This window comes from Marmota monax, unplaced genomic scaffold, assembly GCF_021218885.2.
Source record: "Marmota monax isolate L192 unplaced genomic scaffold, Marmota_monax_Labrador192_F-V1.1 WCK01_AAM20220418_F8-fsc00004, whole genome shotgun sequence".
NCBI lineage: Eukaryota > Metazoa > Chordata > Mammalia > Rodentia > Sciuridae > Marmota > Marmota monax.
In genome coordinates this window covers 34,656,415-34,678,788 of record NW_026692881.1, presented here as the reverse complement: position 1 = coordinate 34,678,788, position 22,374 = coordinate 34,656,415, and the positions used below count along the sequence as shown (strand labels likewise).

General features: G+C 51.3%; 1 protein-coding gene across 16 annotated transcripts in view; it reads left to right on the top strand.

Annotated features, from left to right (window-relative positions):
- Positions 1-8,059: 8,059 nt before the first annotated feature.
- Fgfr2 (fibroblast growth factor receptor 2) overlaps positions 8,060-22,374 on the top strand; it is a 99,396-nt gene continuing 85,081 nt past the window's right edge. For 3 of the 16 annotated variants that reach the window (XM_058581354.1, XM_046449836.2, XM_058581347.1), the window contains exons 1-3: positions 8,285-8,391; positions 11,929-12,096; positions 12,244-12,519. In XM_058581354.1, coding sequence (XP_058437337.1) covers positions 12,354-12,519 — 166 coding nt within the window. In that variant the 5' untranslated portion in view covers positions 8,285-8,391; positions 11,929-12,096; positions 12,244-12,353. Of the gene's footprint in view, positions 8,392-11,928; positions 12,097-12,243; positions 12,520-22,374 lie in introns of all 16 variants that reach the window. The other 13 variants (XM_046449837.2, XM_058581348.1, XM_046449846.2 and 10 more) reach the window with 9 other exon arrangements.

Below are 22,374 nucleotides of genomic sequence, written 5' to 3'. Positions count from 1 at the left end.
TAGTGAGCACCAACGAATGTCCTCCAGCAGGCACCCACTCCATGCTCACGGGCAGTTGCTGTGGTTCTGAAAGTGGGGAGTCCCGAAGGCTCTGGATGACCTGATGAAAGGGCGGGTGGCAGGCAGAGAAGAGACAGGAAAACCCAGGGTCCTAAAGCTCCCGTTCCAGGGTGGTGGTGGTGATGCCAGGAAGCAGGGAGGTGTTTAACTCTCGAGAAATGTCAGCCCAGAGCCAGGCACTGATTGGCTTGGGTGGGAGGGGAGCTGGTGGGAAGGGATGCTGGCTGTCCAGGTGGACATGGGCCAGAGTAGAAGCTGGCTTAAGCCTGGGCTGCAGCAGTCCTTCTCAGCCTCATACATCCAGACGGAAAGATGCCACCAAGAGAAGGAACCGCAGGGCTCCCTAGAGCAAAGCCACTGTGTAGACAGGAGGAAGCCCAGGGACCTTGCAGAATTCTGCCTTGGGGCAAGACATGCAGTTCCAGCTGTGCTGGGGCAAGCTCTTGCATACCTGCTGCCGACCGGCCTTGACACCCATCGCTCATCTCCTGCACCTGAAAGACTGCGAGGCCGGGAGGGGTGCGCGGGAGACCACTACTGGCGGCCTGGCAGCCCCCTCTTTCATCCTGCCTGGCCACCCGCCCCTGGCGCCCCCGTGCGCTGACGCTTATGGCCACAAGGGGGCGCTGGCGCCCTCTGCGCAGTCCCTCCACAGACCGGGAGAACAAAGGATCCCTGGGGTCGGCCTCCCCCGGAGACACCTGCTTGCAGGGTAGGGCGCCCCTCACCCTCCCGGGAAGGAGTTAATTTTTTCTCAAGGCTCCTCCTTGAAGTCTGTTAAAGAAATCGTCGCCCCCTTGATGGCCTTTCCCCCCATCCTGGGGACAAATATAAGAGCCCTGGGACTCTAAAAGGGTTACTGGGTCTGTGGTTTTACGACGCGTCCTGCTCTGTATTCTCTGGCTCCTTCCCGGAGTTTACCAGGATCCTGGCAGCATCAATTTTCTCCCTTCAGTTTATTAAAGGGAACTTCTTTTCACCTTTGGACAAAGTAGACAGGCCCCCTCGGGAAGTAGTTAAACAAAACCACACAAATCCACAGAAAAGAATGATCTGTGGAGATCAGATCATTGGCCTCACCCTAAAATGGCCTTGCCCTCGCTTCTAAACATACATCATCCACTGTGTGCAAACCCTGTGTAATGGCTTCCCAGATGCCACCAGTGAGAAACGTCACCATCAATCTACGGAGGGTCTGCTGGGTGCTGTCACAGCCCTCAACTGCCCCAACTAGCCAGGCAGAGCCAGCCATGGGAGGCCAGAGAGGGGCGGTTGGGAGGCCGAGCCTTTCCTGATGTGATAATTCAGGGGTCCCCAGTGAATCCCTTCCTCCCTGAGATCACCCCAGGTCAGTTTCCCTGGGTTCCCCCTGGGCTCCAGCGTGGCAGTCAGTAGCCCCCTCCCCTCTTCTCCAGGGCTCAGGGCCCTGCTGTTTCTGAGGAGCTGAGGGAACAGCAACCCACTCAGAGAGAAAGTTAGGACCTGTAGAAAGTCCCTCTGAGACCAGGGGCTGCATCAAGGGTGCCCAGGACCTGGAGGGGATGCTGCCGGCCAAATCCCTTCACGGAATGGAACCCTCCTGTGAACCAGGTATTGTGTTTGTTAAGCCAAGACCTGCCCCGTGTGTCTCCCGTATTGCTCTCCTTCTGAGAAATGGAGTTCTTGTCTCTAAGCCTCTCTGGCAGCCCAAATGCCCACGTCCAAGGCATGGGAGTAGTCCCAGGTGGTGAGCGCAGGGGACCTGGGGCAGGGAGGCAGAAGCAGATCCTGGGGACTTCCTGGAGGAGGGAGTGGGAAGCAGGGACACCCCCAGTGCAGTCCAGCACGGCAAATGCCATGATGGGAGTATCCCGGCAGGTCTCCACTGTCCAATATGGCTGCCCCAGCCACGTGTGGTTGTGGAGCCCTTGGGGGGTGGCTGGTGCTACCATGGGGCCCAAGTTTAAGATGTACTTAACTCTTAGCTAATTTAGCTTTAATTAATCACATTGGCTAGCTGGAAAGCAGAGCTTCAGGAGGGAGGTGGCAGAGGAGGGTTGGGAGCCTAAGAGGGAAGGGAACCTGATACTTCTTCCTAATCTGCCCCCCCCCCCCAAGCCTCTTGTGCAGTTTCTCTCTGGTCCCCTGGGAGCGTTGTGCGGTGGAGGTGGTCCTGAAGTGGGAGTGGGGGGGACGGCAGGGCATGCAGTCTTTGCAACAAAGAAATGACATGCCATAAATTGCTCCTAACAGCAATCGGCCAGGATTACAGGACTTTTCCGGTAGATACTCGTTACCAGTGGACAGGGGTCAACTGCAGTGTTCCTAGGCTGTGGTTTCAAAATGCTGTAAAGTGGACGTTGAGTTCCTGTAACACCAGGCCAGCCTTCGGTGATGTGTAAAGACAAGTCCCAGCTTCTTTGGACCTCAGGGTAGAGGCAGGGAACGTTCAGAGGAGGACCAGAGATCCTATGTAAGTTTATCTTTTAAACTGGGGGGTGGGGGGGCGCACCTCAATTATGCAAAAGAGGGTAGGTTGGAGCATGCTCAGTGACTTCCCCGGAATCACAGTAGCCCTTTGACAATCCGGGGATGAAAACCCAAGGGCTGTTTCTACTCCCCACTTTGCTTGTCAAATACCTGGAGGCTTTGGGCTTTGTAGACCTTACATTTGACTGGCTTGGCTAATCAGTTAATTGACCAATCACTTTTCCTTCATAAGGTCAGATTGGCAGATGCAGGAGCCAAAGTCCCGAGGGGGCATGTGGCACAAGAGGACAGCTTTGAGGCCAGAGTCCCAAATATCCTCCCTAGGTATTTCCTCTAGCTTTTTTTTTTTTTTAATATTATTTTTTAGTTTTCGGCGGACACAACATCTTTGTTTTTTGTATGTGGTGCTGAGGATCGAACCCGGGCCGCACGCATGCCAGGCGAGCGCGCTACCGCTTGAGCCACATCCCCACCCCTCCTCTAGCTTTTTATTATGAAATTATTCAGTCCAAAAAGTCAGCAAGCACTGTATGCTGAGGCTGGGACATGTTATGAGTGACACCTCTGCTCATCTTTGTGTTTGTGCCCTTTCTCCTGAGCCACTGGGTACAAACACCCAGACGTTTCATCCTTAGACTCTGGCATGGATCTACCGAGAACACAGGCATTTTCCAACAAAACCAAACTGCTGTAATCTTACCTGAGCAAATGAACAACTATCCCTGATATCCAGACACTCGAGGATGCTCCCAGTTATCTTTTGTAGTGGTCCCAGAATGCAATCAGGGTTCCCAAATTGCTGCTCCCTTGCATTTTGAGTGAAAGACTTGGTCATTCTTTTGTTTGCTTATTTTTATGTGGTGCTGAGGCCTGAACCCAGGGACTCGAAGTGCTAGGCAGGCACTCTACCACTGAGCCACAGCCACAGCCCCAGCCCCAGACTTGGTCATTTTTGGTAAATGACAAGTGTGCAGAAGATGTGTGTGTGTATGTGTGTATGTGTGTGTAAGACTTTTAAGGGTTAACTTTTCCAACACAAGCCTTAGTAATTGCAATTCATAAACATTTCCCACTTCCATATATTTAAAAAATATTATGAATAAGTATTATCCTATGAGCCACAAATTGGCCCTGAATTCTTTCCCTATTTTGAAGACCATGCAGGTTCAACTGACAAAACTATAGGCATGTGAATAGAGGTGTGGCAGCATCTAATGCACCTGAACTTGAAAATTCCTTGAGGCATTTACAACCCTAACCCTAACCCAAATGCTTCTTAGAGCACTTGAAGGGAGGGAGGTGGACCCCCTGGTGTGGGTGATTATTTCCTGGAAATACAAATATTTGGGGAAGTAATGAGTTCTCCTGAAAATATCTCAGTTCTATGGGGAGCGAGTGGCCAATCCCCTGACACTGGTGGGTGGAATCACCTGGTTGGGTGATTGAGGATGTCCTCCTGTGCACTCCCTCACAGTGTTGGGTCTCCTGAGGAGTCACTGTCATGTCTCTCAAACCAGAAGAAACACAGTAACTGGGCAGAGCACAGTGGGCCGTTTTGTTTCAGATTCCCTGCAAAGTCTTAAAGAAGCTCTTTCTTTGGGTCCAGATGTGTCCTCCCTTGTGAAAAGTACTTTCTGCCTCCCTGGGCCCCTGCAGGTTCCCCTGTGGGGGACAAGGGGTCCCCATAACTGTTGCAAGGCCTAGCTCAGGACCATGTTCAGGACAGGAGCTGAGGCTGCCTTCCCAGGACAAGTCTCACTTCAGGTGGCCAGGCCAGGTTCTGCAGGACCAGGAGAGTGGGAGGAGATGTGGGTACAGTGGCCTCAGGCTATTAATAATGTTGAAGGGTTGGTAGTTTGCAGCTCTTAATCCTCCCAGTAGTCCCAGGAGGAAACACAGATTCTCACCCAAGGGTGGATTTCTCAAAACACTGACCAGCATCTGAACCAAAATGTTTTGAGTTGGTCCTGTCCTAACTCATCCGTCCTTTTAGTGAGCCCACTCAGCCGCTAACATGTGGGAACCTTTCTTTTCTACATTTTGCTGCTAAGAAAATGGAAGACTCAGAGGACTCAAGCAACTGGCCCCCAGTCACCCAGTTATTGAAGTGTGCTGCCCGAGCTTCTTAGGAAGCAGGGCTGATGGCTTTGCTGGTGAAGTATGCTTCAGGAAGGACTGTCCCCTGGGAAGTCCTTGGCTTAGAGATTCAGGGCCCAGTTCTAAGTTTAGAAGCTTTGAGGATGTTCTGCAGTGGAATCGATGGGTGATTTTGCTTCAGTTAAATGCCAGCTATTAAAGTAGGGCGGGAGCTGCCAGGGATCCTGCCTCTCCCTGGCCCCGGACTAACCCGGGAGTAAGTGGCCTTACCACAGCCCTGGACAGGCTGGATCCCTGCTCTTGGGTCCTTCTTTCATGCGGTGGATGTCATTGAGATGTCGATTAAGGAATGAGATTCATGGTGTTGCAGGCAGTTCAGTTCGTGCCCCCATGGGCAGGGCTTAGGAACCCTTAAATGTCACAGCCCTTATTCATCTAGCTTTTCAGCAGCCACCATTAAAAAGTGAATTATTGAAAGGAAAATTTCCGAGAGAGAGAGAGAGAGAGAGAGAGAGAGAGAGAGAGAGAGAGAGAGAAGGAGAAGAAGAAGAGGAGGAGGAGGAGGAGGAGGAGGAGGAGGAGGAGGAGGAGGAAGAAGGAGAGAGGAGAGAGGGCCCGTGGCAGCGAGGGTCCCACCCGCCTCGCCTCTCGCTTCCCACCCCCGACGGGCCAGAGGCGCAATTTGTTTCTTGGAGACGTTTGGGGACAGGGCTCTGGTGTCCTTCCATTGACGTATCATTACTAGAGAGGAAGAAAGAAGGGCGTCCCGAGGGCTTTTCGGGGAAGAAAAGGGGGGATGACTACTCAAGACATTTTGTAAAGGGGGGAAAATTGGGAAGAAAGGGGTCCCGGCGGGGGGCGGAGGACGGTGAATTGCGCCCTTGTCTGGCGCTTCTTTCAGCCGAAACCTGTGCTGGCCTCGGTGGCTCAGCTCAAACTGTCCCCTTTAGTTCTCGCTGGCTTTTCTGCCCTCGCCCCAGAACCTCAACAGATTGGGGCTTATTTACCTATTCACACTCTGCCGTGGAAGCCCATTAATAGGCTTATTAGCAACACCATTCAAGGGAGGCCCTGGAACAAAAGGGGTTCCAGCCACTTGAAGGGGGAAGGGGGGGGACTGTAAAGAGATTATTTTCTCATTCAGGGGCCTCGCCGGTGTGAAAGCGTTCCCGGTCCGTCTGAGGTCACTTGAAGTCTAAATATGACGCCAGAATTGATTTAAAAAAAAAAAAATTCCAAGCGTGCTTGTAGGTTTCTCAGAACTGCAGAGTTTGTTGTCGCGGGCTTCCCCACTGCAAAATGAGCGCCCAGGACACGGGGCTTTGGGTGGATGGCTGTCTTTTCACGGCGATGGAGAATAGATTCTGCAAACCGCATCTGGGCCTTACAGTAGGTGCGCTGCGGCCCTCTCCAGGCGCAGGCTTCCCCGCCATTCAGCGGACACCCAGCTACTGATGAATGGAGAGAGCCACCCGCTTCCTGCACCATTAATTTATGTGAGAATGTGTTAACAGCGTTTCAAAGGCCGATGGCTGCACTGCGGGATGGGAAAGGGCTCTGTCCCCGACCCTCCGCTTCCCATTGGTGGGAAGTATAAAGATGTAAGTGCCAGCTCAGGGCGGGGGACACTCAGACACATCTCTTTTGTGATCCCAGGTCTGAGAACTTGAGAACACACGGGGATGGCCAGAACCACCAGGCTGGGAGTGAACGGCTGGCTGAGTGTCACCGGCATGAAGTGTCCACTAATTAAAAGATCCTGGGACTGACCCAAAATATCCCCCTCCTGCGAAGTCTATACACTGATGATTTTTTTACTTGAGAAGCAGCCTACTATTTTTGCCGTCAAATTTCCAAACTATAATTTCATAGCCATGAACTTGAGGCATTTAAGTGCATTTGTTACTTCCAGCTCCTGAGTAATTGACATAAAAGTCTTCCAGGCTCTATCACAAATGAAATGATTTTCTAATCAGGTGGCATCTCAAAAAAATGTTTCTGCAAACGTCATAAAGTGTGCAATGATGGTGACCAGAAGCAACTGCCCCTTCAAAGGCAGGAAGAGTGGATGTTGCAGGTTAGGTTTTTCTCCCTGTTCCTCTGTCTTCAGGCCTCGGGAGAATTCTAAAGCATTTCTGGGTTTAGTGACCTTTTCTAAAGAAAAACAATTAAGGTTTTAATCTATGTGGCCTTGAACTTATGCATAACTGCTCAGAATAAGAAGAGAGAGTTATTTTTATTCAAAAATAAATTATGCAGAAGACAGGTCCTAGTGGAAAAAAAAAAAAAAGAACAAATGGAAACTATGAACTGGGTCAGTTGCAGCCTGGTGCTCACTTGAAGAATCAGATTTTGCAGTTAAAGAATCTAAGATTCAGAGAGAGGAATTGACTGGCTTAAGGTCATTTGGCTGTTTATGGTAGTTGAGATTTTAGTCTCTATTCCCCTTCCCTGTGGTTCAAACCCAGGGCCTCACACTTGCTAGGTAAGCATTCTACCAAGAGCTACATCCCCAGGCCCTCTTGAGGGCTCTTTCGAAATTAATCAAAATATACATTACTAAACAACACTTTTTCTTTTTTTTTTTTTCTTTTTCTTTCTTTCTCGCTCTTTCTTTTTTGTTGTTGTTGGTTCAGATTTTGCTCTTTTCTAAGAAAGCCACATTCAAAGTCAGGCTTAGCGAGTAGCCAGGCTGTGTGACTCTGGTAAATTACTTAACTTCTCTGATCCTCATCAGTCTCTATCAAAAACTGGGAATATTGTCCAGCAGGGTAGATGAGCGAACTAAGCAAAATCCCCTAATCACTATGCCCTCCCCATAGAAGGGTCTCCGTAAATGTTGTTTCGAACAGAAAAATGCAACATCGTCCTGCAAACTGTTGCAAGTTGCTTCCTCTCCAAAAGCTTCAGTTGCTCTAAATTTCTCGCCGGGTACAATGGGGACGTTTTTTAAGGGGGTAGAGCATTCTGTCATTTGTTTCTTAACTTGACATAAAACAACGTAGGGCAAGCCGTGGGCCACCTCCCTCGCCAGGGAAGGCAGGAGGCGGTGACGTGGGGCGCCGACCCGGCCTTATTGGGAGGACACTCTGGCACCCCTCCGCCGCCACCGCGGCCGGGCCCCTAGCTCCCCGCCGGGGTCTCGGGGCGGCTCCGCGGCGTCGGGAGCTGCGCGGGGCTCGGGGCGGCCCGGCGGGCGCTGATTGGCAGAGCGGGCGCCGCCGTCCAGGAAACGGCTCGGGTTTCAGCGGGGGCGTGACCCGCGGGCGGCGGCGGCGGCGGCGGCGGCGCGGGCGCGGCGCAGGAGAGCGCGGAGAGCCGAGCGGCGGCGGTGCGGAGCAGAGCGCGGCGAGCGAGCGCGGCGCACAGAGCTGGGGCGCCGCGGGCTGCCTGCGGCGTAGCTGGCCCGGCGCGGCGCGGCGACTCCTCTCGGGCTGGCGGGGGCGGCCGCGAGCCCCCGGGCCCCCGGCCGCGGCTCCCTGCGCGCTCCGGGCTTTCGCAACTCGGGAGCAAAGTTTGGGGGAGGAAACGCCAAGCCCGGGTCCTTTCTTCCCCTCGCTCCCCAAACCCGAGGGCCGCCACGGCGTCATGCCCGCGCTCCTCCGCAGCCTGGGGTGCGCGTGAAACCGCGGAGCCCTTGCGCCGCCCGGGACCCGAGGGCCGCTTTCTTTTTGGAGTTTTCTCCCCGATCTGGTCGCTGGCTCCATCCCGACCCACGCCGGGCTCCGGGACAGCTCCGACCGAGGAAGAGCGTTGCCATTCAAGGTAATCGCCGCGCTGGACGCCTCCGGGAGCCCCGCCAGCCGGGAGAATGGGCGCCGTGGGAGCCCGGAGCGCAGGGCGCACGGTCCCCCCGCGGAGGGCGAGGGGAAGTGGCAGTGCGGGGGCGCTCCCTGTCCTCCCTCTTTGGCCAGATAGGTGATAGGGGAGGTGGGTGCGTGCTGACGGCTGGCATCTGGGGAGAGTTCTGCCTCTAGCACCCCCATTCAGATGCTGACATCTGCCTCTGCCCCGACACCCACACCCTGTCAAACTTCGGCGGTCCCAGTCCTGCCGGCTGTGCACGTTCCTCCGAGCTCAGAGAGGGCGTACGGCTGGGGCTGCCTGCCGGTGGCACGGCGCCTCGGCTGGCGCTCGGGAGGGGTAACCTCGGGGTGCTGCGTTCCTGAGCCCGCGGAGCGCCCTTCGCGCCCCATCCAGTCTGGGGAGGGGGACCTTTCCCGGGAGGGGGCGTTGTGGGTGTGGGGGGGGGCAGCGACATCTCCAAAGGGGTGGTGATGGCCAGAGGTGGCACTTTTGGGGAGGGGCGGCTCGGATCCCGGATTCTGGCTGCTGGGCGCCCCGCGCCCGCAGCAGCCGTGGGCGTAGCAGGGAGCGCTGAGCGCCTGGGGCTAGGGGGCGAGCTGGACCGACTTTTCCTAGTCGCCTGCCTGTTCTGCCCGCTGCCGCTCCGAGATGTCGAAAGCGCAGGCGAGTTCTAACTTGCGCGCTCATTCTTTCAGCGCCGGGGAATCGGCCGAGGGCCCTGCGTGGCGCTGGCTCCGACCCTTGCGGCCAGGGGCACTGGCGCAGGAGGCGGCCCTGGAGCGACCGCCCTCGGCCGCTCCGCTCGCAGTCCGCTCCCTAGAAACTCTGCTCCAAGACCGCCTTTCCTCTCCCCAGCTCAATAAAACCCACCCTTAAAGGCCAACCTGCTTTCAGACTCAGGGCACCCATTATGTGTTTGGTGTGAAACGCTATCAACATTTAAAACTCCATTGTCCCCTTGGTCCCAAATCCCTGTAAATCTTCCACCAGCCTCGACTCATTTTCATCTGAAAAGCCTGTTTAGTTTGAATAGAAAAGCAATCAGGCGCCCCTCTCCCTCTCGCTGGAATGTCAATTAAAATGCAGATTTTCTCCGAGCTCTTTAGCGCCCCGAGTTGGGGGGAGAAACCAGGATATTCCAAGCAGTCAAATGAAAGAAATGTTACAATGAAACCGGGGTGGTGATGATGAGCACCCCTAAGCTGCTCCCGAGTGCTTAGGATTTCCAGCATTAAGGCAGCTATTGTGCTCCTGTGCCTGCTGGTGTCTTTGGAGAGTTCAATGTGTTGAGGAATTTTTCCATCCTCCCTAGACCTGACTCCTTGATAGCTCTCTGCCCTACAAAGTGCTGGCCGGTAGGAAGGCTTCCAGGGAGGAGATGGGTCTGCACTTAGGGCCAGCATCTCCGAACTTTTCTGGCACTGTTGACTTTGTCCGTGCAAAAGCTACATCAGAACAAAAGTGTTTATTTGGTGAGCTAGCAGAGGACAGGTGGAGCCCGTTAAGGCCGGGCTGTGTTAGCCTGTCTTCTGGGAGGGTTGGGGTTTGGGCATGTTCTGCTAACTTGAAGAACCCAGTGCAGGTCTGGTGTGGTGACCCCTCCCCAGCCAGGCTCTTTCTGCTGGTCACTTTGCCTGTCTTTGGGGGCAGGCTTGTGCCGAGGTGAAAATGGGCCCGTGGGGCGGGTGGCCCTGAAGAGCCATCCATCAGAGTGACAACTCCTCCCGCACACAGGCTGAGCAGAGAGTTCCCTTTCAGGGGGAAAAATAAACACGCTGGGCTTTCACTGGGGCTCCGACTCCAGGAAGGATTATGGTATTGAAGGCAGGAAGCCGGGATTGTGGCCGTCAGCAGCATGCTGGGCCTGTGTTCCCAACACGGAGCCTCGGGACCTAATTATCCTGCCTAGGAGGTCGCACTACACTTTTGTCCACTCTGGCGAGGAGCTGTGCAGACCTGCTGCCTTCCGTCTCCGCCTTCCAGAGGTTTGAGGAGGGGTCCGCCCGTGGTCCTGGGCCTGCACAGGGCTGAAATTCAAGTTTCTAGTGCGATTGGTGAGGGCAAGGGAAAGGCTTGAGATTCAGTAAGGGCACTGTCCACCTTTTGCTGGCCTAGAGCTAAGGAGTGTCTGCAGGGCAGAGGCAGGTGTTGGCTGGGGAGGCAGCTCCGGGCAAGACCTCCTGCCAGGATGTAAGCAAGCCTGTTCCTCAAGTTGCCCCAAGGGCAGAAAATTCCCCTGCCTTGTGGAGATGCCTAGTGAATCCATGAGAATGTTTGTGTACTTCCTCCCACATGTATGTAGAAATAGGTACAGAGTTATCTTTTGAGGCTCTTTAAGAGGAAAGAGAAGATGGGGGAAAAATGCTTCAAGCTATCTGAACACACAGGGTTTGTGCACTGCTCATGCCCCCTCGGGTGGGCACACGGTTCTCTGGTGGTAACACTGTTTCACCTGTACTTTCTTTAAAGCAGAGGTTTTCATGATGTCACCCTTGGACCCACACTCCATCCTCAGTGGAGGCTGAAAGAAGCAGTGTTTAGGCTAGAGCTTTAGGAAGGCCCTGGAGGTGTTGAAATTCTGTGTGGTGATTTGAAACACAAAGTCTGTAGTAAAAAGCAGAAAGGTAGAGATGTGTCTCTTGCAGGTCTCAGCCCACCCCCGGTCTTATAAAATGTGGTTCATTCATGTGGTTCACAGACTGAAGCCCAAACTTGGCCTACCTTTCTTTTCTTGCGATGGCTTTATACAAATTCTCCAAAGTTTGTGCATTTTGCCGCCTCAACACAATCACTGAAGATACTGAATGAATTTAAAGTTATTTGGACTGTTTTGAGCTTGCTTGGAAGCTTCTCTTTGCCTTGGATCAAGTGGGTGAACAGAATAGTAAGTTGAGTTCCCCTTCCAACCGCTGCCAGTAGGTTAGCATATTGAAAGTTCTGGGGCCATCACATACCAGGATAACTTAGATTTCGTCATCACCACTGCTAACCTCCTGCATTATTCATCAGAGTCTGCTTCTGCTGTTTCTTAAGCCCCTTGACATAGGTCGAAGACATTTAGTAGGCCTTCACTGCCATTGAGTCCCTGGAAAGGAATTCAGGCTTTGAATCCCTGTTTGGATCAGCTGCTTTGAATGTATTGCAGTTCTGTTCGTTCTTTGTAAGTGGCTGCTTGGCGAAAGATTGAAATACACGTCTGCATTTGAAAATGAATCCTGACAAGTGTAAACTGGTGGGAATTTTTTGTAGTCTTCCCGGGTTTCTTTTGATTCTGCTGGCCTCCTTTCTTTCTGAGAGCCACCATGCCGGCGGACACACCGCCAGCTCCAGCCCCGCTGAAATCCCGGGCTGTAAGCAGCCACCTCCGCCAGTCAGCTTCCTAGCGCCCAGCTGGACTGAGGAGTTAATGAGGCTGGTTCTGCCAACCCGAGCATTTTAAACTTGCGTTTGTAGTTGCCCTTGAAACTAAGGTCACATTGCTTCTGCCTTTTGTAGAGGCGATGGTGGGTAAAAGAAGAGCACATTTTACCTAACCCCATGGCTGTGCGTGTTGCTCTGGACCCTGTAGCTACTGTTGTATCTCCATTTCTTAAAAGTGCTGTTTCAAAAAGATCAGCCTAGCGTCTTGAGGACCCATCTGGTGGACACACCTGGGGCTCCGAGGTGAGGATGGAAGGCCCTGGCTGATAATGAAAAAGAGCTGTGTTTGCACACACCCTGGCGATGCCGAGAAACGGTCTTATCCTATGTGGGTCCAAGTGCGTGGCGCTGGGGAGGACTGCACTGACTGGCCGAATCTCTTTCTTTCAGTGGCTGCTGCAGTCGCAGCACAGCAGCGCCCCGCCGCAGTGCCCTGCCTGCTGAGCCCCCCGTGGGCCGAGGCGCTGCAGGCGGTCCATGCTCCAGGAGGAAGTGTGCAGATGGGATTAACGTCCACATGGAGATATGGAAGAGGACTGGGGATTGGCACCGTAACCATGGTCAACTGGGGTCGGTTCATCTGCCTGGTCGTGGTCACCATGGCAACCTTGTCCCGGGCCCGGCCCTCCTTCAATTTAGTTGAGGATACCACGTTAGAGCCGGAAGGTAAGTTATTTAATTTCGCTTTCAGGGTACCAAGTTTGTGTGGGGATTTGTCTGGGGGAAGCGGCACGGAATGGGGAGGTCTGTTTCAGCATGGGCTGCCCTTTCCTGGCTGCCAGGTGGCCAGCAGAAGGTATAGTTTGGAGGTTTGAGTGCTGGGCGAGGGAGGCAGCTGCAGCTCCCTTTTAGCCAGTGCCCAGGAGAGCCGCGGAAGGGACGTGCCTCGGGAAGATGACTGTCCTCTCTAGCCTCCTGCAGGAGCTTTCTCGCTGGAGGGATCTTGCTTTCAGTGTAAAGAATTGCTGTTTTCTGACCAAAGGGGACCACTAAAGGAAACTGCCAACATCTGAAATGCTGATGCTTGATTTTCATTGTTTGTTGGAGTCTCTGAAGTGCTACAGAGAGAGGCCAGACAGGTTACTTCTCTAAGCCATTGTAGTTCATAATCCTTAAGCAATGTGCCCTAGAGTGGCAGACTCTGTTTTAGAGAGACCAGGAAGTGAATACACCCAGGGGTCTCCCTCCTCTCTGAGAACTTCAGCTCTCACGGGGCAGGTACTGACTGGCATGTCGTCTTTGGGGACCTGATCGTAAAAGTGGAAGGCCACTCGCGGGGACTACACCGGGCTCCTGTATTCAGCTGGGCATATCTGCAACCTTTTTCCCAGGTCCGGGGGAGACAGTGTTCACTAGCCAAGCCTCCACTTGGTGCAGCATTGAATCTGTCATCAGGAGGGAATATTGGTAGCCGAGTTATTTTCGAGTGGTAATCCGAGAGTAAAACGGCAGATCCCGGCACTCATCGCCACTTAATGAACCTGTTTGCTCTGAGCCCACCTGGTGCCTGCTTGCCTTTGGGAGCCCGCCCGGTCCTGCGTGGTGTCTGGGTTTGGCTGAGCCACTGTGGGGATGCATGGGGCGTGTGGGGTGGGTGAGCAGCATGCTGACCCAGAGGGGTGGCCTGGGAGGGGCAGAAAGCCCAGCTTCCTTGGTCCCAAAGGGGGACATCCACAAGGAGTATTGTGCTGCCATCCTGAGATGAGAACCAGAGAGGTGGGGTCCCTAGGGAGACCGAGGCACTGCTCTTCCAAAGCTGTGAGGGAGGCTGGGGCATTCGTGGTTACACAGAGGCACTGCGACTGTGTAATTGCCAGGTGTGGTGACATCGTGGCGGTGCCTACCATGTCTCTGGAAAGGGATCTGGGAGGAGTTGTGTCTGAGGCTGTTACAAGCTCTCGATCCAGACCACTGTGGAACCGCCTCTTTGTGACTTGTGCTGTGACATCAGGGCCGATGTAATTTGCAATGGTGACGCATTTTTAAAGGGCTTAATGTGAGGGAAACCGTCCCCAGTTTCTCAAAGTCATGCCTGTGATTCTTTAATTTTGCTAATAATTAAAATGGATGTTTCCCTAATTGCCGGCTCTCCCCTGAGTACATGGCTCTGCACGGTGGGGAAGCTGAGCTGGGATTTCCTACCGTGTGGGCTTCAGGAATGGCCCAGGTTAGGAATAACTGTCATTTTCCATTTTAGATTCCAGGGCAGTGTTATGGTGAGTTTATTTCAACATAAAGTGTAAAATGGTCCTGGTGGAATTCTTTTACCACATTTAATTATTGAAGGAAGTTTAAAATACAGGCGTATGTGGGGACAGACAGTTGAGGCAGAGGAGGAAGAGCAGGGGAGAGGGGTGCTGTGCCTCCGTGGTTCTTTGTGTAAGAATTTATATCCAACAGTGTGAACATGGTTCTCAGCAGGTCTCCCCACTGAGGACTTGTGGATCACTCTGGGGTCGGGGTGCAGCGCTCAAAGTTCCCCAAAGTGTAGGTCACACTCTACCACCGTCCTTGTGAGCGTTTTTCTGAGCTCATAGTTCCCATGAAGGTTTGCATCCAGAGTTGAGAGACCAAAATGAAAGACAGTGGCTTAGAAGGAAATCCAAGCGCCCCCACGGAGGGGGCTTTGAAAAAGCACAGAGGCCCCTGGGCTGGGTTTTCTTCTCTGTCTTCTGAGGTTGCATACAATGATCTTCTGGGTCTCTATTAATATTTGATGAACAGTAATCTTCTCAGAGGCCTTCTGACTAGTGACCTCAAAAGATTGTTGGATTTCTGTTTGACGTGGCTGTAAAGAGCAGTGAGCTTGGGGCCTGGCATCTTGCTCTCATACTGAGGATTGAACCCTGGGGCACTTCACCACTGAGCTGCGTCCCTGTCCTTTTTTATTTTTAGTTTGAGACAGAGTCTTACTAAGTATGTGAGTCTCACTGTGTTGCTGAGGCTGGCCTTGAACTTGTGACCATCCTGCCTCAGCCTCCCGACTCACTGGGATTCCAGGTGTGGGCATCGCCAGAGCAGGCCTGGCATCTCATAAGCCACCAGTGCATGTTATCGTCAGCACTGTCCCCGGCAAGTGAGGAAGGGTCTTTCCAGACCCTTGGGTGGGCCAGTTGGGGCAGTGTCAAGGAGCACATAGTTGAGAAGAAAGTTGTTCTTGGACAGAGGTGACAGTGGACCCTGCCTTTGTAGGTCCGTGGGTCTCATGTCTATGGATCCAATATTGCCACCTGATTGGAAGTTTAAGACCAGTTTATCTGTTGAGTTTTGCTTTGAAGGTCATTGAATTGTAGGTGAGAAAGGAGCTTTAAGCTCTTGGAAGCCAGCTGGAGCAGCTCCAGATTGGGTTCTGGAGTGCCAGATTGGTGTGTGTGTGTGTGTGTGTGTGTGAGTCCCCTTACATCTGTCCCTGTACGTCTGTCTGTCCTCTGTGGTTAATGTAGCTATAGCCTGGGTTAACGGTACCTTCAGCTTTGACCTTCTAAGGCCTTATCTTGGAAGGCTTTTTGGTTTGCTAACTTGGAGACTCAGTTTAGATTATGTCTGTTGAACCAGAGTGGAGTGTTCCTGAGAAGTTCCTGCAGAACCTTGTCTGATGGCCCAGTCACCGCAGCATTGGCCAGTGCCACATCAGATGTCACCTCCTGGTGTGCATTTGTCTTCTGAGCACTCTCTCAGGTGGTAACCATGGCTTGGGTCTACCTAATTAACTTGAGAGAACACTCTGGAGGATTTTGGTTAATATTGCAGATTAAAATTGGTTGTTTCTGTGTGTCACCCGTTGTTACTGGGACAGCTGAGTGAAGTTATAGCAGTTATTGATTCCGAGGGGAGTGATTCTCAGAGCCAAGTGCTACTCTGCTGATTAATATTCTGAATGTTTAGAGTATAGTGAAGCTTGATTACAGAGAGGAGGGAACTCTTACTTTCAAATTCTTCCTGACATTGTCACCTACTCTGGTTAATTAAGTCATTGTTGACATAAAGGGAATCTTTGTTTACACCCGCCCAGTAGGAGCTAAAATAAAAGGGCTTTTCCAACCCTGAACCCTTAATTACTTTCCCACCCTCACAAAGTGCCATGATTCCAAAAACCACCAACCTGGGTAACAAGCAGTTTACATGCTTTTTTTAAAAAAGCCATTTTCCCAGCAGTCTTTTGGGGGGCCGGGGGCCATGCTGACCCCAACCAGAGCAGGTTGTTCCAAAGTTCATAGCAGAGGAATTGAGTGTGGGATCTGCATGGAGACCTCCCCAAGTCAGATTTTTCCAGTGTGCTTTAAGTCCTTTGTTAGAAGTATTGTAAATGCCATAATATCAGCCATACGCATTTAATTGCAAGTTAAAAGAAAAGCAAGGAAAAAAAGAATATATCCGCATACCAAGAGTGAATGACTTAAAATAATCTTCTGTTTTGCATTATCTGCATCTTTGTTCCTCAATATGAGTGTTAATATTTAAGAGTTGACTGTAACTCGAGAGTTAGCTTAGGAACAAGGACTTATTCTTGGTCAATTAAACCAAATGCAGGCTTATGCAGTTAAATACACAATGAAGTACTCATTCTTTATTAGTATATAAAGTATTTCACAATTCATAGACAAAGAGCTGTGTTTAATATTACTTCTAGGGCAAAAATCTGGCAAGTCCAGAGTGACATTGGTATAACTTTCTATACTGACTCCCTCTGATCTGAGTTTGGGGTGTGTGTTTGTATGTGTTCTGCCTGCTTATTTTAACCAGTTAAAAGACCGAACATGTACTTATGCAAAAAAAGCCCTCACCAGCTCCGGCCCAGTTGAGGGTGAGAATTCCCAAAGCCAGCGCCATCCCATAGGAAGGATCCTAATATCAGTCAGACTTAAGGAGTAATTACTTGGTTAGGAGAGAGCTGGGGCAGGGCTTAAACAGGAAGAGTGTGTTTAATGTTCACTCTCAGTGAAGTGTAGGTGGTGCCCCCACCCCTCGTGGACTGTTACTTAGCCCAGTGACTGTTCCAGGCTGCCTACCCCCTTTCATCAGAGCCCGTCTGACTTTTCCATTCCCCTTTAAGCCAATTTTAGTCTTTAAAGGAAGACATGGGACGTTGGTTTGAGGGTGCCAGCTTCCTAGTGAGCTGGGAACTGCAGTGGGCTGGCTTTCCACACCGCTGGTTCGGTTCTCAGCAGAGAAGTGGGTGCTGTGGGTTGTGTGCAGCTGCAGAGAGATGTCTCCGGTCTTTATTTGATTTTTTTCCCCTGAGGGCTGATGTTAGCCTAAGATCCTGAGGTCTTTTATCCCTTCCCTGTGTCCCTCATCCCAGTGACAGCTGGAGAATGGCTGCGTCCTGCTGTGTTGCAGGTCGCACACCCTCCTCCTGCGCAGTTTCCTTGAACTGACTGACAGTGGTGGGGTCCCAGGTCCCATGACTGGCCACTGAGCCTGGTGTAGAGCGGAGCCCTGGCTGTGCTCTGAGTAGTGTGCCTCGTGTCTTTTTGGTGGCCTTGTCAAGTTGGAGTGAATCCCAAGAGTTTAGCTTTGACCTCTTGGGGGCCCTGGAACCTGATGATAGAAGCCGCGGTGGCTTCTGCTTTGAGCAAAGTGAGGCATTGAATCCTCCATAAACTGCCTGCTCCCTCCTGCTGTACCCAGCGGGACACCAAGTGACCTGGATTGGTTGCACTTTAGCCTTGGTTAGGGAAGGGGTGTTAGGGTCTGTAAACAAGTCAAGATGGCGCCTGGCATGTTGCCGGGGAGGTGTAAGGAAGGGGGCTTAAGGCTGATGCACTTGATGGAGAAGTGTGGTGAACAGGCGGCTGGATGCTTCACCTGGCTGTCCTTCCTGTCTGTCCCCTTCAGAAATGAACAAAGGCCACACCTCCGTGTGGTTTCTCTCCCTGGCTGTGATTGCTTACTATCCCTGGTTAGGGCGTGATAGAAAATCCAAGATGGTAGCTCTGTCAGTGTGGCCACGGGCTTTTTGTGGCCTCTGTTTTTATTATGTCAGGCCTTTACCATTTATATTAAAAAAACTTTTTTTAGTTATAGGTGGACACAATTTTCTTTATTTCTATTTATTTATTTTTATGCGGTGCTGAGAATCAAACCCAGTGCCTCACACGCTACCCCAGCCCCAGCCCACCATTTATATTTTGTTTCTACAAACACGTATTTAATAACTGGACAAACCATGGTCATTCTTTAGATTGTCAGTAATTTTGATTTTGGAAAACTTGTACCATGATGGAGTTTTAAGATGTTGGATGTGTCATTTATTCCGACTACCATAAGTACTCACACCCCACTGTGGACTTTTGCCACATCCTATGAATAAAAAAATTTTTTGACTGGCCTGAGTAAGGGACCTAAGCTATGGCGTATGCTTTCCTTTAACTCCTTGTCTGACGAACTATAAATTCCAAGTCATTTCTGACCAAAATGCATGCATCTAGAATTTCAGGGTATGGTGAACATGTTTTATGAGGAAGTTAAAAATAACTCCTAAGAAAAATGCTGATAGAATTAGGAATGAGAACAAGGGACATATTTATTTACATGATTTATGTTGCACCTTCCTAGAAACAGCTCAATTCACAGGTCTATTATGAATAAAATGAACTCTGTATAAATTACCATGATTATTTTCTAACCTCAAAATGTCTGTGTTACTATATGGGACCTGTTTTGACACTTGACAGTTGACTTATGAAGTTTTTTCCCCACATGTGGCCAATTGTTATATTTTAAAAGTTTTCAGAGGTCAAATTGAGAGTTTAAATTCTTTAGTACCCTTCAAGTTCAGAAGTCAGTTGACAGTGGGATTGCCCTGAAGTCCCATGGCTGCCTTCATCAAACTTCCTTCCTGTCCTGCTAAGCCTCCCGGATTTCCACTAAGACATGCTACATTCTTAGATGGCTGTAGTTGGCACACTATTGAATATATCTTAGGTGATATTAATTTGAAACCATTCACATCTTTCAAAGACTGGGACTTCTCTATATGTTGGATCCAAATCCTGTAATGACATTAAAAAATGAATGAATAAGGTTGCTTTCTGGAGACAAACTTGCAGAGGAACTTGGCCTTGGGAGCTGGGTTCCAATGTCTCCAGTATCTCCTTGTGACCTTGGACAAGTTAGATAACTTGTCAAAGATATTGAGCCTCAAAGATAATATCTATCTTGAAGGGTGACTGTGCAGATTAAAGGCAAATGACGCAAAGCCCCTCTGCAAATCCTGGCCCAGGGTAGGTGCTTAGTAAATGAGGCTTTCTTCCCTACCCCACCCTGCCTCCTTGTCAAAGTGAATTTAAAAACAATATTTCATAGGCTGATAAGATGTTTACCATACAATATATAGATACCATACAATATATAGATCTGATGATAAGTTTTACATTAATGAAACAGAAAACAAGCTCTAACTAAGCCCTGGGTTTGTCCAGCCCTTCTTATTATCTTGGGCTTTTGCAAGTCTCAAGGATTTTGGAGAGATGAAGCCCTTCCAGTTACTTCCCATTTGTAGCCCAAATGGCTCAGGGTTCACATTTTTCTCTCTTGCTGAAAAAAGTCAGTTACAGCTGAACAATGAACAGTGGGGCACAGATGCCGAGAGGCACAACATGTTTTGGCAAAGGAGTCTCCTGTTTGAGGTTCCCAAGGGTTGACTTAGGCCCTGTGAAGATCGGGGAGGAGGTAGTGGGGTGCGGGGGTGGTGGAGTGGGCTCTGCTGTTCAGGTCAGTGAGGGAGTGCTCTGCATCCTGTGGCCATGTGCCTTCTGCCTGCTGGAAGTCCCCAGGTGCACAGGTGGCTGGGCTTGCTCAAGCAGTCATGGTGGGACCCATAGTGGGGGCGGGGCTGAGCATTCATTTGCATGGTCTCCCCTGGGAGCTGCTTGATAGGACCGACCTGGGGGATGAGGTCCTGTTCCTGTAGCCCCTGCCTGAGATAATGAGGATGAAATAGTGATGGAGACGGTAACGAGCTGCCATTCATTAGGTGGCTTCTGTGTGTAGGAGGCTCCACTAGGTACTTGGACATTATTATCTCTAATCTCCAACCGACAGATCCTAGGTGCTCCTATTCTCATCTTATGGATCAGGTCATAAGTGACTCCTCTTAAGACCTCCCAGGTGGTAAGCAGGCCCAGGCCTCTGAGTGATTTTATTGGCCCAAGACAGATTTCACAGCTGGCTCTTCCTTCCTGAGCAGGAGGATGTTTTGAGGAGCACTTCTTTCTATTTCTATTTCCTCTTCCTTTCTGTGCTGGATCTGCCATGGGACTGTTAAACTTACAAGGACACTGGTGGTTGGTTGTTTCTTTCTCGTGTATTTACACCTATTTTCCTAAAGTAATTTGAGGAAAGATTTCAGACAGTGGAACTAATAATACCACTTTGTGATTCTTCTGGTGTGGCTTCTGTTAGGGGGTAGCTTATCAGTAAGAAGCCAATTCTCTCTGGCTTCTGGTCCCAGGGAGACCAGTGGGAGGCTTCCCTGGGCCCCAGTGACCAGGCTAATTTGGGACCATAAGGACATGCAGGTCACCCCAGATCTTCCTTGTCCCAGTGCTTTTGGGGTCTGCCCTGGAGCCTACAATCCATTAGCCTTTTTGGCTGTTGCTTTTTTAATATGTCAAGCTTTTCTTCCCAGTATCATTTTTTTTTTTTGGTATGGAATTGAACCCAGAGGTGCTTAACCACTGAGCCACATCCCCAGCCCTTTTTATTTTTCATTTTGAGACAGGGCCTCGCTAAGTTGCTTAAAGCCTTGCTGAAGTGTTGAAGCTGGTCTTGAACTTGTGATCCTCCTGCTTCAGCCTCTCAAGTTGCTGGGATGACAGATGTGCACCGCTGTGCCCTTCCAGCGCATCTGATTAGTGACTCAGTGGAAAATGAAGGCCCACCCGTAGGACCCCTGTACCAGGACCTCCTGCAACCCGTGATTATGGAAATGACAAGTACCAAAGCCTGCCTGGCCCTTCCAGTTTCTTCCCGGCAGAGATTAGGAACAGAGACTAGGAACTCCCTCCACAAAAGAGAAAAATTCCAAGAATGAAGGGGCAGAAGTGGAGACATCTTCCCTTCCTGGGCCAGGAATGGTGTCCCTAGGGGAAAAGAGGCCAGGTAATAAATAGAGTGCTTTTTAAAGCAAGCAAAGTTCAATTTGGTGACTTAAAAAAAAGGTAAACCCTGACTGGTCCCAGAAGACGCGGAGTGAGTGGAGACTGGCTTAGGGACTGCGTGGGTCTCTGCGCAGTGGCTGTGGACGCCCAGGGTCGCAGGCATTTAGAAATGAGGGTTTAGTGGTGGGGGAGGTTGTGGAATTCCTGCCTGGACGCAGCAGGGCAGCTTCCCCTCTGATCCCCGCAACCCTGGGGGTGAGGCAGCTCTTGGAGCTCGGCAGAGACTTTTCTGTGCAGGTCATTAATGTGGCTTCTTTGAGTTTGATCGTTCATTTGTTCTCAGTTTATTTTTTGAGACCCTAGTATGAGTTAGTTTCTGTGGAGAAAGAACAGCAAGTAGAAAACAGCCTCAAGTCCTGTCAAGTAGGGAGACCAGCTTTTGTGAAATAATGGTGAAAAGGAAGGGCCACTTCCATCCCAAGGTGAAGCTGCTGTGAGGGAGTGCTTGGCCTGCCCAGGGACGTGGGGAACCCCAGGAGGCCGTGTGCTGCCCTGGAATGAGGTTGGTGGGTCTGGGTACCAGGCTGAGGATTTCTGGGGACTTGTGCACCTTCTGAGGCTGGCCTTCACCTCAAGGAGGTGGCCATCCTCCTTGCTTCTCCAGCAAACTTGCTGCTGGACTTCCCGGCAGCCATCTCGCCCATCAGGTTGCCCCTCCTCCAGCCAGTGGATCATCCAGGGCCTCTCTGCTGTCCCCAGCTGGCTTCTGTTGACAGAGGTGTCCCAGAGGCTGTCTGGTGACGATGTGCAGCTCAGAGGCCACCCCGCCTCCATTGCAGAAAGGTGCCCATCCTTGGGTGCAGCTTGTGAGGACGCTGGGCCACGCTCTGCAGGTCGGCTCAGCCTGCTCCCTGGTGGTCTGTTCCTGGCACTCTCTCTCTCTCTCTGATGGGCAGTTTCTTGCCAGGCCACCTTGGAGGCAGGGAGACAGGAGCGCCCAGCGTGGCCCGGCAGGTAGTGGTTACGCACCTTGCGCTCCTGGGATGCCCTGGGTGCCGGAGGCCAGCGTGTCAGGAGGCTTGTCCATCCTTTTCCAGGTCCAGCGCTTCCGGGGTCTTGGAGGGGACTTACTGAGGTGGGGGCTCTTCAGAGCTTTTACCTCTATGCAAAGCTATGGTACAGGGCTGGGGAAAAAGTTGACCAAGTAGGGCCATCTTAATTTGGAATTTCCTGAATTAATGTGGATTTCAGTCCTCTAGGACAGTGTCCCCAGGAGGAGGGGCGGTTTTGCTTTTTTCTGCAAAACACATAAGAAAAGTGATTCTTGTGCCTCTGACTTGCCTTCCCAGGGCCCTGGGGTACAAACTCATGGGAGTCAGAGTGAGTTTGGGAAACCCTCTGTGAGGTCATTCCCATC